Below are 15,034 nucleotides of genomic sequence, written 5' to 3' on the forward strand. Positions count from 1 at the left end.
CCATATGGATCACAAAGCCTGAATTATTTAGTATCTGGCCCTTTACATAAAAGGCCAATGACCCTGACCATTATAAAATACCAATATGCCATTGGACTCTCAAAACATTTTATATTTGGTATATTTTTAGTAGTAGTAATATGTAACATGCAACAGATAATTTTGTTAATCCTTTAAAAATTACCAATCCAGCATCATATTATGTACTAACACACTATTCCTGGCACCACAGTCCCACAACCAATCATGCCATAAAACTGTATTAACATACTTTTCCTGATAAAAATCTGTTTCCAACAAGTCATGGAATCTTGATGGTCTTTAATCCCAGTTTCTCACAAGATTAATAGTTTCAAACTGAACAATCTCATTATTTTCAGTGTCAGCTCTCACATAGAAAACCATCCATTTCCTTGACTAGTCACTTCTCTGAACAGATTTCTAGTTCCACTGTGTACATCTTGAGGTTTCCTACTTGCAATAATTCAAGCATGATAGTAGCTAGTTTTGTTCCTGAATAAGAACGAAGACTGTTTCAAACATACTTTCTGATGATGCTCAGCATTATGTGGGATTTTTTTTTTTTTTTTTGGCTGCATACCATCCTGGACTAGTGCCTTCAGAGAGAAATAGAGACTCTAGATTTCTTCCCTGGGTGAAATCAAACAGCCCACATCTGCAAGGAAATACTTTATTAATTTAAACCCATTACAATATGTCTTCAAAACATTTCTTTAAAAATATTTTTTTTTAAAAAATTTAATATCTTAGAAGCTTTAGAATTAAAAAAATACATGGATTGTCACATAGGACTTTAGCGATCACTAAATCCAAATATCTTAATTTGCAGATGAGAAAGACGAGGCTTACATGACTTACCAAAGTGCCAACCAGTTTTCATTAATTCACGCTGGTCTCAAATCAGAAAGTCATAACGATGTCCTATCTATAAACCAGGCACTATACTGGGGGCCAAGTCTATATAAGTATTTTAGTAGACAATGAATTCAATTAATCTAAATCAGAGATTTTTTTGTAACGAAACAGATACATTAGGAGAATCAGATAACATTCCTTAATAACCGCTAAACACCTTCTTACTTTTCCTACAAAGAAAGCTCTCTTTTCCTCTAGGGAGACAGTCCAGTGGATAGGTTAAGAATGATGACTCTGGGGCCAGGCTACACAATTTCGAATTCTTATGTTGTCTCTTTTTGGCTGTGTAACCCTTTGGCAATTTACTTAACAGCTCTGTGTCCGTTTCCTGATGTTTAAGAGGATAAAAAGAGTACGTAAACAATTTTACATGCACACCTATACAATTTTACCAGCACATGTAAGTGTTCTATAAATATTATTATTATTTTCCTTAGGGAGTTTTCTTATCAAAACATGGGAAAGTAACCGAGATATGGAGAAAGTGTCCTTAAAAGCACCCATTAAAATATAATTGCAATTATTGTAGTAAAATTGATTAAATATAAACAGTAAAGAAGAAAAAATAGTTCCTAAAAGGACAATTTATGAGTTAAATCCTACTTAAAATGCATGCACACCTATACACACACACGTTTTGCCTTTAAAATTAAAAATAAGCTTTACTGAAGCTCATGCCCAAAATCTTTCAAGAAAGAGAACAGTTAAATACTAATGTCATAGTGTTTTTGGGTTTCGCTAGAGGTCAGGCCTAGTAGTTAAATGACTGCTTAAACTCAAGTGCCATGGTCACAGTGGTGTCCCTCAAGCTACATCCTAGAATTCCAACAAATAGTTGGATTTTACTTTAAAATAATTATTAGTACTTTCAGTCAAAGATAGCCTTTTAAAAAAATTGTGCAGTAGGAAGAGTACATAGAACTCTCTCCCTCGCAGGAACTTCTATCAAGTTGAACAGCCATGCCAAAGTCACAGAACACAGGATCTTTATAGCAGTGTAACCTTCGAAAACTCACTTAAAAGGTCTCTGAACTTCATTACCTCATCCAAAAGTTGGTGCTAACATCTATCTCCCAGATTTGGGGAGGGGGAAACAGAAGTAAACTACGATTTATATGAAAAGGCTTTGAGAATGGCTGACCCACTGCTGGTCCTAACCTTTTTCTTCCACAAGCAATGGGAAAGGAGGCCACGTAGCAAGCTAAGGTTAAACTGCAATCTGTGTCTACAGTACATTAAGCTTTGCTTATCTCTCCTATTCTAGGTTATTTCTGGAAATATAAAACCTTGTTCAAGTCTCGTATTTGTTTTTTTAAATATGGAACTCCAGAGATCATCATAAGTCATGAAAGACATAATAAGGTAAGCATCCTCCTGCCTCACAGCTTCAAACTCCTAACAAAGAAAACCACAATCACTATTTATATATTTATTCCCTCAATCAGCATAAACTGAATGCTGCCACATGATGGTTAAATGTCTTTAAGAAATCTATAGAGCTTTTTTAGAAAATTAATCCTATTTATGTAATCACTATAAAAATCTGTTATTGCTTCTTACAAAGTCCTGAAAAGGACTTTGATGAAAATCCCCAATAGTACTCACATAAAAAATTTTAATTTCAAGCTCATATAACTTGACACTAGATGGAGCTTTATCAACTATTAAGCTCATAAAAAAAGGAAATTTAATCTATTCTAAGTATGGAGGGATGGAAGACTCTGGGGCTTCTAAGTACACTCGGTCACATGAACTGACCCAGTGTCAAAAGCAGATTTTAAAAAAAGTATGGTGCAACGGCAGTGCAAATTAGAATCAGCAAGAAATGGACAAAACTGTCGCTTTTGTTTCACTACACACCGAACCATCTAAGTAGCATAATAACTAATCATAGGAATAATTGGGAGGAACTTCTAAAATGAAAACAAAATTCAGGAATCTTATCTTTACAATGGCAATGTTTGAAAAGCTTTATTTGACTTAAAGTAATTAAAATATTCACTTCAATCAGATCATATTGTCTTAAGTTCATTTTAGTTTAGTAATTAATGCTAATTTGTTTAAATTAGTAAATTTCAAACATTTTCTGGAATTTTTTTGCTTTTGGATCCTAATCTATCTTTGCCCTATAAGTATCACTTATGTAGACACTAATTGCCTTTTGAAAAAGAAAGTTCTGATCAAATGTTTTCTAATCCAGTTAAGACAAATCCATCATAAAAAGTCACTGTGCTGTTATCACTTTATAAACATTATGTAATTCAGTCCTCCCCATAAACCTAAAAGGTAGGCATTATACTTCTATAACATCCATCTTTGAAGATGAAGAAACCATAGGTGTCAAGGAACTTGCTTAAGATCACTGGGCTAGTATGTAATAGGGCCATAACTGAACCAAGGTTAATTTGCAGTAGGTGCTTTCAATCACATTAAAAACAAAGGTAAAACTTAATTTTTCAACTAGCTCCATGTAATTTTAAAGAACGTCAAGAATTATATTCTAGATTGGCAGCAGTTCATGAAAAATAAATAATTTGTTTCTATCTAAACATGCCTATTAAAAGCAGACCCTGTCAAGTAAATTTGACTTATTTCCTCTGCTGTATTTACATGTACGTAACAAAAATAGTCGAGACACCAATACCAAAGTTTTAAAATTTAACCATCATCTTATAAGCCAAACTGCAATATCTCATATTTAAAAAATATGGAAGAAATTTCTCCTGTAAATGACTCAAGGGCTAAACCAAACCTGCAAAAGGACGAACCTGTGACTTGTTCTCCCTCACTGTCCTCTATCCTCACTCCGTTTCAGTAAAGAAACAATATGCCTAACTTCCAGAGAGCAGAGGGGATATAGAACAATCAGGAGAATCGACATGTTAGACCATTTCTCCCTGTTATATCCATTTGGCCTGAGGGACTGCACTAGAAAGGTGTTCTGCTGCCCTTTACAAATTTCAGAATTGTAAGTGGTAGTTAAAAAAGGCAGCTGCCACACAAGCCCATTGTACGCGAAAAAGCTCAATCAAATATAAGAACATTTATCACGACTATCAGGTCCAACTTCTAGCTTCTATGTCAATTATACAAAGAGTCGGCTATTAAATATTAATGGCATGCCATTTGCACTGGTGCTCTCGCGAAGAGCCTCCTGCTACCAATTTTTGCTATGAAAGAAAAACCCTCCTTATTTTCTAGGTAAACCTCAAGCCACTAGAATCACTCCGATGGGCTACGGCATTCTGTCCTTGCCCGAGGAGATTATGAGGGCCTCCCTGCATGCAGGCGAGGAGAAAGGGCTCTGGGGAGGGCGCGTCCCTGCAGGTCCGGGGGCGGGAAGGGGTCCCGGTTCCCCTTCTCCCCCAGCTGTCAGCGACTGGTCGGGCGGCGAGGCGGGGTCAGGCCCGGCAGTCCGCACCCAGCGGGCGGGCGAGCCGGCGGGCGGACCCGGACCCCGGCCGGGGTGGGGCCGGGCAGGGCGGAGCGAGGCGGGGGCCACTTACCCAGCAGCAGTACGTTCTTCCCCGCCGGGAGCTTGGAGCGCGAGCGGGTGGAGACCTCGCTGAGGATGCAGGACCTAACGGGGAGCAAAGCGCACGCTGAGCCGGGGGCCAGAGGCCGGAGCCGCCGCGCGGGCGGGATGCACACGGCCTCCGCGCCACTGGGCGGGGGCTGCCGAGAACGCAGTGCCCTGGGGCAGACGCCGAGCTCCGGCGGGCCCGGGATCCCGGGGCGTCCGCAGGGCCGGGAGTGCCAGCGGGGACCCAGGGAGGGGTGGGGTCATTACCAAAGGTTCTGCCCGTCCTCGTCGTCGCCTGCTGCAGCGCCGCCGTTGCCCGACGGTAGTTCGTTGGCCAAGGGGCCCCCTGTGTACGTGGAGGCTAATCCCGGCGGGGAAGAGCCGAAGGAGCTGACTCGCCCCACAGCCGCCATTTTGGTCGGGAATCACACCACTCCCGGCAAAGCTGAATGAGCTAGGCGGCCGCGGTGGCGTTGGCGGCGGTGGGGACCCGGATATGGAGCGTTCCGCGCACGGGAGCGGGGCGGGGTTTGCGGGGGCGTAGCCCTGGGCGCTGCAGGGACGGACGGAGCGAGAGAGGACAGACTGCGCGTGCGCTACAGGCTGGCGGGCGCGGAGGGGGTGCGCGTGCGCGGGTTCCTGGGTAGGTCTTGCTGCTGCAACCCCAGTTGGGTTGAGCTCAGCGTGTTGAAGCGCTTCCCACCGCGCCTCCCGCAGCCCTGGCCTGCAGCAGGGCGAGCAGGGTGTGTCAGGTGAACAATTCTCCCTCCTGCTCTCAGTCGGGTGCACAAACACTAGCTGGCGTGGAATTCTTGCACTGTCATTGCCGTCCCACCGTTCAGGCTAAGCGCGCGGGTCTCCCGCCTACACTGGCGTTTCACAGGCGCCTAGATGGAAATAGGGAGCCCCGCTGCAAAATAGGCCGTTGTACAGCTTGGGTCTGGAGTGTCACTGTGGTCCCCGATTTCTGGGCTTCCTTTTTTTCATTGTCAGGTGGCGACATGTTTCTCAAACTTTGTCCCACATCAGGAGCAGGTTCCCCCAAGCCCCTAAGCAGCTGCGTGACGGGGCTTGCTTTAATGTTTTGTACGAGATGCGTTGTGGGAGATTTGAAGACCCTCCAGATGAGTCATCTGTCCATCCAGTCAGCAGATGTTTTTATTCAACAATGGCAGGCACAGTCGGTACTGAGAATACACAGGTGGAAAATAACCTAAAATAACCCGAACGTAACCCCCTTTCTATCAGAACCGTACCGGTTATATTTTGAAAGTCTGAGACCCATGTCCAGAAAGAGTTGACGGGTTTTAAGGCTCTATCCTATTATACCTTGAAAAGCAGTTGCTTAAAGTAGTCTGGCCCTTGTACGTTATACTAGCTATCATCTTGTATTTGAAGGTCACTTGCTTATGTATGACCTCATCAATGCCGTTAAGCTAGTAAAAAAATCCACAGCTAAAGACTGTATTTGCTATACATTAACAATGCAGTTAGAAGCCTAAAAGGCTTTGGAGGCTGGCAAATCTGAGTTCAGCATTAGTTCTATCAGTTTACTGGCTATGTAACCTAAGACAATTTCCTTAACCTCTGAGTCTCAGTTAACTTATCTGTAAAATGGGGATAAAGGAACCTAGCGTTGTTATGAAGATTAAATGGGACGACTGATGTAAAATGGCTTAGAACAGTGACTGACAAATCTTTAGTGCTTGATGTGTTTATTATGTGTCTATTAATATATGTTTTTTTCCTTTACCTTTCAAACCATTAATAACTGACCACCCCCCGGAAATTGATGGGCCTAATGAACTCATGCAGCTAAACCTCTTCATTTGTTTGTACGATTAGGAAAGGAACCAGAACCCTGTCTTGGGATCCCAGGCTTTCGATGGTGACAAGCAGGACAGGGACTCCCAAGAGAATCTGGACTTTAAATCACTGCTGTAAAGGAGAACTGTAGACGGCACTTGTACCTCTGAGTTGATTCACTCTCTATACTTTATTCCCTCAGTCATCTTTTTACCTCAGAGCATTTTTGCCTCCATTTTGTTTATATACAGAGTTGTCAGTTCTGTGTCATATTTACTTAGTCTTGGAAGTATTCATTTTATAATAGTGTCAAGCCTCTAATACCGCATTACTTCTAGATGCCCAACTATCCGCTTATAATTGCGGTCAAAGTTGTATTCCATATGGTTTTCTAATATCCCTGTCCAGCATTATTCCACTAAGATAGCTGACAAGAGTGGTCATTTATGAGTGCCTACGGTGTGCCAGGCACTCTGCATGGTATGATTTGCAATCTTGATACTTTGTAAGGGATCAGAAATTAAGTAATTTGTCCCAGGTCACAGCGGTCAGAGGTAGCAACTATTTACAATGGTGTGAACAATATTAAGCAACAGCCAGAAGACTTAAGCCTGAAGGGGAAATAAGGAGTGTTTACTACAATCCAGAGAGAGCTTCAGCTATAGGAAAGGGTTGCCCAACAAGATCTGTGGCTTTCAGTAAAAGAACACAGGACTGACCTCTCTCTTTCTGCCCCTTGGTATCTTCCCAGTGTCTCACATTGGCCAAATCCAACCAAAAGCCAGAGGGCAAGAGAACTCTAGTGAAGGAGGCCATGCAGGTCTACCTCCCTGAGCTCAAAGGATAGAGAAGGGTGGAGAATGGATCTGGAAGGGCAAACAGAAGATATCCAGCACACTTGTACCTTCGAAAATGCATTTAGTCTATATTCATGTAGTGATAGTATGGCTGGATATAGAATTCTTAGGTTTCAAATTATCTTCCCTTAGATTTTGAAAGGCTCTAGAATCTGCTACATTCTAGTGTTGCCACTGAGAAATCCAAAGCCATTCTGATTCCTAATCTTTTGTTGTTTGTTCTTTTTTTTTCTTTTCCTCCTTGGAGGCCTTAGAACTAACACAGATTTCCACTAACACAATTACTCCCATTCCAGTATCTAAACTTTCATACCAGTTATCCTGCTAAATATAGAAGAATAATCCATAGTCTTATACTAAAGCAATCTTTCTATTTATGTACAAGATTGCATCTCCTCAATTCGAGGACATTGCTCCAACAATTCTTCCCCCTCTTTCTCTATATAATCATTTATTGATCTCCACTGGATCATTTTCATTAGCATAAAACATGCTATTTATTAATTCTCTTATCTTAAAAAAAACGTTTATCTTTACCCTACTGCTTCTCCAGCTACTGTTATATTTCTTTCCTCCCTTTAACAGCAAAACTCTTTAAAATAGCTGTTATTATGGCTATCTTCAATTCCTCTTTCCCCTTACCCTTATAACCCACTTCAATCAGACTTTTATCCCTATGACTCCTCAGAAACTGCTTTTATCCTTGTTGTCAATGACCTGCTTGTTGCTAAAGCCAACGGCAAATTCTCAATGCTTGTCTTTCTTGACCTATTAGCAGCACATGATACAGTTGATCACTTCTTCTGGATAGCCTTTTTTATGTGGCTTCCCTGTCACCATGTTGTCTTTTTTTTTCTGCCTCACTAGCTGCTGCTCCTCAGTCTCGTTTACATTTCCTCATTTTCCTGACCAATTAAAGTTAGAGGACTCCACGGTTCCGTCTTTGTTCCTCTTCTCTATCTACACTTACTCCCTTGGTGATTTCATCCAGTGCCATTGAATTCCATCTGTAGGATAAAAACTCCCAAATGTATCTCTCCAGCCCAGAGCTCCATCTGGAACTCCAGATTAATACATCTAACTGCTTATTCCGCATCTCCACTTGGATATCTAAATAGCATATCTCAAGCTCAACATGCTCCAAACTGAACTTCTGACTTTTCCCTGCAAAAGCTCCTCTACCACGGCCTTTCCCACGAGGAAGCAACTCTTTGTTGCCTGAGTCTTTCTTGACTTCTCTGTTTCTCTCTCACCCCACATTGAATCCATTTGGAATCCTGTAGTCTCTGCCTTCAAAATATATCCACAATCTAATTTCTTATTCATCCACTGATACCACCTTGGTCTGAGCTATCATTTCTTGCCTAAAAAAGGCTCTTCAACATGGCAGCTAGAAGAATCTTTTAAAAATTTAAGCCAGATTATGTCACTCCTCTACCCAAAACCTACAGTGGCTCCCCATTTTAATCATATTAAAAGCCAAAGTTTTTACAATGGCTATATAGGATCTGATCCCATTGCCTCTTTGAATTTTTCTTCTCCACTCCCTCCCTAGTTTCTCACTTCCAGCCACATTGCCCCACTGCTGTACCTTAAACATACTGCGTATCCCTTTGTGTTAGCTCTTCCCTGTGCCTTGAAGGAGGTAATGAGCTGTCCAAGCCAATATCTTTCCCCAAATAGCCACTTTGCTAACTCCCTCTCCTGCAGTGTCTGCTTAGTTCGTATCTGCTTAGTTCTCAGCTTCTCGATAAGGTCTGCCCTGACCACCCCATTTAACACTGCAGCTTGAACCTTCATCCCTGGAATTCCAGATTCTTCTTAACTTGGCTTGCCTTTTGTTTTCCATAAATGTATTACCTTCTAACATAGTATAAAATTTACTTATTATTACCATCTAACATAATATAGAATTTACTTATTTATTAGAACTTAAGCTCTGTGAGGGCTTCACTAATGTACCCCAAGCACTTTGTGCCTGGGACACAGCAGACACCCACTAATGTTTTGTTGAAGAGTATGAACCCTCCTTGTCACTGGGTTCTAAATTTCAGAATGATGATGATGATGTGTGTGTTTTAAGAGGAAAAGTGGGCACAAAAAATGTCTTCACTCCAACACCTGAAATTAGGAACTCTTGTTTAGGCTATTTTGACCATTTTTTAAATATAAATCCTTCTAAAATATATTACATATTCTCTTGCTACTTTAACAGGTTATATGAATACAGATTTACCTTTAATTGGAGGCCCTGAGCTTCCTTAGGGTCATCAGTTATAGAACCCTGCTGTTACATGGGGAAGTGTTTAGACCCTATTGGGATGCCCCAGGGTGTCCCCCAGTCTTTTTCAGTTTTGTTTCTAATTCAGCTGAGCCTCAAGGCCTGGAAGTGAGAAATGAGACATTAGCCAGAAGAGAGACAGCTCCTCCTCTCTCCAGCTTTCTATCTCCCAGGAGCTACACATCTCTTTCGGTCAACCATCATCCCCTGCTTACTCAGCTTCCTGAAGGCCACAGTGGGTACTTATTTATTTGAAGAAAGTGATCATTGGGCAGGTGCAAAAATTCTGCAGAAAACTGGTGTGGGAGGGCAACCTTCTGCAGGGCTGAGGTGGGAGATACAGACCGCTTCCTCTTTCTTTTGGGAGTACCTCCCTCTGTGTTTGAGAACTGGGACAAGGCAGACACCCCTTGAGCTGCTTCCTATTGTACCAATCTGCCTCTGACAGATTTTCAAATAAGACTTCACCCACTGTGCGAAATGCTGGCAATCACAGTTGACATAAATGCCCGCTGAAAAGCCAAAACCAAAGAAACAGTCAATAATAAGTAAGAAGATGAGTGGACCTTTAAAGTTTGACTCCTATAAGCAACTCAGGTAATAAAATAGTGTAGGAAAGAACTTTAGAGATTAAATAGTTCTCACCCCTACACAATACATGACTTTTTTTTTTTTTTGGTAACATCCTTGACATTTGAGACAAAAATTCTTATGTTAGAATTGGCAGAGTCCTTCCTTACAATTTCTCCCAGCAGGAGATCAAGGGATCCAATTAGAGGGAAAATAGACTCCCAGTGTTACATATGCATATTTTTGCTTTCTTTTTAGTCCTGTTTATCTTATTCTAAGTACCTCCTTAGAATGAATGAAATGATGGGTATCTAACTGATTTCTAGTCACCAGTCCCTCTAATTATAGACCTAATTTCTCTCCTACTCCTCACCTAAGATCTTTGTAAGGTGAGCCCTTACAGAACTTCATAATCTTACACAAGAAAAAATAAAAAAAGATAGGTAAATACCTGACAGAAGAAGAACGCAATAGATTTTCTTGGTGGGTGTTTTTTTTTTTTTTTCCTTTTTTTCTCTTTTCTCTAAATAGAAAACACTAGAAAGAGAATCTCCTCTATTTGGAAGTCTAAAATGAAATCTACCCCTCCTCCTTCTTAAAAAAATCAATGCCTGTGTATGCATGTGTGTTTTTGTGTGCCAGCATACTTTAGGATTTAATTTTACAAAGAAAATTATTTGCTTAAAAATGTATCATTGAAAAATAATCCCCTCTGAATATTTTTTTAAAGTCCTAGCTAAAGTAATAATTAGAATTGTCTTTTCATTTTAGACTGAGTTGCTCACCACACTATAAATAATTCATTTCTGAAAATAGGTGATGAATGTAAGGGTAACAACCTATAAATCAATTCACATTCACAATAGCTTGAATAGACAACCAATGAAATGCACAGGGAAAACAAGAGACTATCTTTTAGGCTAGAAGGATATTTATTCTTCATCTAAGTGTTTTAATTATCTACTCACACATTTTTAAATACAGAATAGATAGAATTTTTAGAATGGTTAGTGTCATCATTATATTAATCTGTTCTTTACCACTGAAAAGAAGAAAAAGATTCAAATAGTGTTAACTGGATATTTATTGCATATATTTTGGAGGATGTCATTTCCTTGTAATCAAACACTCTGAAGTTCAAGTCCATTACCTTTTTTTAAAAATAGTGATATTAATGCAGCTTCTTCGATTTCCATTACACTCTGCCACCTACTCACTTCCTAAAGGAGATGATATCTAATAACTGACTTTATAGATTGAGATCTGATAATACTCGGTCATAAAAGTCATTAAGTTTTTCTGCTTTGGGGGCTTTGTGTAAGGCAAAATGGAAAAAATATGAAATTCTCTGGTATTTTTAGAAATGTGCTGCCCTTTGTAGCTGCAGGATACTTCATATTTATAGCAATTTAGTCTACTTTGGTCTAGAGTTAATTATGGTTTCATATTGCTTTTACTAGAAGTAAGCTGAGAATTATAACTATTATATTGTTATAATATACCAACAAAAACATTAGATATGTTTCTTTTTTACCCCCAGATAGGAAAGAGGACAAAAAGAGTTGTCCAGCGGGAAATTTCTTATAAGCAAAATGCTTCAGTTATTTTACACTATGTAAAATAAGAGTTGTTTATTTGAAGGGGTTTAAGGAGATTCTAATCATCCTAGACGTTTTACTACTAGGAAACTTAAAGTCATAGTTGCCTACTAATGTAAAGATGAAATTGAGAAGCAGAATGTCCTTTCTGATCCTTCCTCAGTAAATCTCGATTATTTTGAGGAGTCAAGCTCATCTTATATTTCAGTTCACCCTTTTGTAAATGAGGAATAGCCAGAAAACCTACTAGAATTTTCACCCTAATATATTTTTATTTGGATACACTGGCTCTAGTCTAAGTATATTGGCTATATGATTTCATGGCTTAAAATTTTGTTTTAAATAGCAATATTATATTGAGTCTGACATTTGAGATTCTGTCCACACTATCAAACCTAAATATTGGATTAAATAATGTTAGTGATAAATTGAGTGATATAGACAATTAACTTGCATCAGTTAGATGAAATAAAATGGATTCAATGTTTGGAGTGAGGTACATGGGGTAATGGGTCCAAAATCAGACCAATCTGAGTTCAAAGCTAGACTCTGCCACTTTGTGATCTTGGCATTAAATTCTGGAGCCTGAATTTCTTCAACTCGAATAATTAGATTTAGGAGTATACAAAATCTGACATCAGTAAGGACTCAATGAATGTTAGCAAAATGTTTATCGTTATTTGAGATACATTTATAAGGTGTTTCGTAGAGTAGTATTTCTCAGTGTTTAAATGGTTTAAATGTACACATGAATTCCAGGGGAACCTTGTTAAAATGCTGATTCTAATTTAGTAGGACTGGGGGTGGGGCCTGAGAGCTTGCATCTCTGAAAGCTTCCAGGTGGGTTTTCATACTGCTGGGCCACAAACCAAGATTATACAGTACAAAGAACACAGGTTTTGGATTTATCCACCTATGAACTAAAAAAATCCTGGCTCCAAACTTGTTAGCAACATGACCTTGACAGTGTCAAGCTACCTCACCTCTAAGATGAAGAATAATAAAATGTATTTCTAATTAAATCAATTTTTGTGAAACAAAAAATAGTGTATTCAAACAGTACCTGACGTACTATAGGTGCTTAACAAATCTAAGTTCAGTTTTTCTAAAAGAAATGATTTACTGGTTTATCCAGTATGGAGACTGTAATAGTTTCTCTTCCTGAAAAAGATAAAAATTCCAATTTTCTTTGAAAACGTCTTAGAATTCTATCATTATGAAATCAACTTCAACATTGATTTAAAAGTTTATCATTGCATGGCAAGCAAATCGATTCATACCAGATGTTGTGGGAATAGATTGGGGAAATGCCCAAGGCAAGTTGTGGGGCCTAAGTCAGAGGGGTAGAATTTCAGCAAGTGTAAATAACTGAGAAGAGAAACTAGCTCATAAAGCATTTTATTTTACTAGTATTATTTTTGCCTTTTTTAGTATGGAAAATTTCAAACATACATCATAATAGAGAGAAGGTATAATGAACCCCATATTCCCATCACTCCACTTCAGCAGTTAACAGCACATGGCCAATCTTATTTTCGTTTGATTCCCATCCTCTCCCTCCATCTCTGAATTATTTTAAAGCAAATCCAAGACATGGTATTATCTCATCCATAAGTATTGCAATACATATCTTTTAAAAAATAAGGACTGTTTTTCTTAAAAAAAAACATAACTACAATACCATTATACAAATCATTTCAAAGAAAAATGCAACTACTGAATTTATAGTATATATTTAAATTACCATCAATTTTTACTACAAGTAATGAGATATACATGTAAAGCCCAATACTTAAAAACAAAGTAGATACACTTGTTCTGAAACATTGCTGTTGTCCAAGAGGGCAGAACAATCATTGTCCTACCTGTAAGACTGACATTCTCGGCATCCCTGCTCCAGCTGGTTCCTAACTGGTCTGCCAAGTCAGGGTGTCGATTTCCTCTCCGCATTGTCCTCTGTATTCTGAGCCTTCCCTGCTTGATTCTCTCCAGATGACAGAAGGAGACTTCTTTTAACTTCTGCCAGGAGAGAGCAACTCCTGGCAAACTGATCTGAGTTCTAAGCTCTCACAAAGAGCTTAGAGTTCTAGAATCTCAGAAAACCTTCAAGCTGGAAGGGACTTCATAGTTCAGCCACTAGAAATGAAAATGGAGGGGTAGGAGTGTTAAGTGACTTGCCCTGTCTCATAATTACCTAAAAACCTCTCAACAGTAAGGGTAAACTATTGCACATCTAATCTGACCTTTCTATCATCATAAAATTTCAATCAAGGAGTTTTGTCTCTTATTTTACTACATTTTGTTAGTTTCTCTAATTTCCTGCTAAGGGATAAAAAAAATTTTTTTTTGTCTTGGATATATATGTCAAAATAGACAGATTTAGAGCAAAAAAGTTATTAAAGAATATGAAAAGCTTTTCAATGTTATTGAAATCCTTTCTGAACCCATGTAAAAATCTCCATTTTAGTTACTAATTATAAAATATTTCAAATATATAAATACAAAAATGTAATACTACCAATACTTATTGATACATTAATATACATTAACAATATAATATAAACATTATATAAAAGTAACGTATTATCACCATAGAAAGTCTTTCCCTTTGAGAATTTTTTAAAGAAAGCCCACTCTCCATCTTTTTCTAATCCTTTTTCCCTTAGAGGTAGTCTTTATCTTAAAAACAGGTGAATTTCATTCTATGCAGATATATATTCATACATTCAATTGTTTTGTATGTTTATATAAATTGTACATTATGTGTACATTTGCAAATTGCTATTTTTACTCAATATTATATTTTAAGATTGAGACATGTAGCATTATAAATGGATCTTGGATCATTCATATTAATTGCTATGTAGAATTCTAGTGTATGAATAAACCACAGTTTATTTCATCTACTCTTCTTCAGAGGAACAGTTAGATTTTTCTATTGGATATCATCTGTTAGACATCACTAGGTATCCTGTAGTTTTTGCAAATAGGCTAAACGGAAACTTTGTAAATATATATTGATTCATTTATTATTTATTATTCGTTAATATAATAATAAGGTTATGTAATTGTTGGTGTATTGGCATGCTATTAATGTTTGTATATCGATCCTATATCCACCAACATTGCTGAACTATTTTATTAATTTCAACAGCTTACTTATAAGTAGATTTTCTTGTGAGGGAATGGTAATCAGGTTACCTTCACTCACCATTTTCCTTAATATTTCTTACTGTAACAACATAGAGAAATTTAATTTGGATTTATCAGAGTTCTAGGAGGAAGGGCTGCTGAAAGCTAGAGAAACAAATGGCTTGATGGGACTGCTCCTCTTGAAAGAAGCAGCCAGAGCTGGGGGATTGCCCACCAATAGCTGTGTGTATAGAGAGTAAGGATTTTTGAAAGAGATGTGACCTGACAAACTGGTTGGGGCGTTATGCGATGGCGGATGGCTGCATAATCG

The 15,034-nt window shown here is 38.7% G+C and overlaps 1 protein-coding gene across 2 annotated transcripts in view; it reads right to left on the bottom strand.

The window, feature by feature from the left end:
• DYNC1LI1 (dynein cytoplasmic 1 light intermediate chain 1) overlaps nucleotides 1–4,956 on the bottom strand; it is a 31,007-nt gene extending 26,051 nt beyond the window's left edge. For both annotated transcript variants that reach the window (XM_081071506.1, XM_081071505.1), the window contains exons 1-2: nucleotides 4,727–4,956; nucleotides 4,443–4,516 (exon numbers count right to left, since the gene is read on the bottom strand). In XM_081071506.1, coding sequence (XP_080927632.1) covers nucleotides 4,443–4,516; nucleotides 4,727–4,872 — 220 coding nt within the window. In that variant the 5' untranslated portion in view covers nucleotides 4,873–4,956. The remainder of the gene's footprint in view (nucleotides 1–4,442; nucleotides 4,517–4,726) is intronic.
• Nucleotides 4,957–15,034: the final 10,078 nt, after the last annotated feature.

Source organism: Rhinolophus hipposideros (genome assembly GCF_964194185.1).
Source record: "Rhinolophus hipposideros genome assembly, chromosome: 14".
In the NCBI taxonomy this organism is placed as follows: Eukaryota; Metazoa; Chordata; class Mammalia; order Chiroptera; family Rhinolophidae; genus Rhinolophus; species Rhinolophus hipposideros.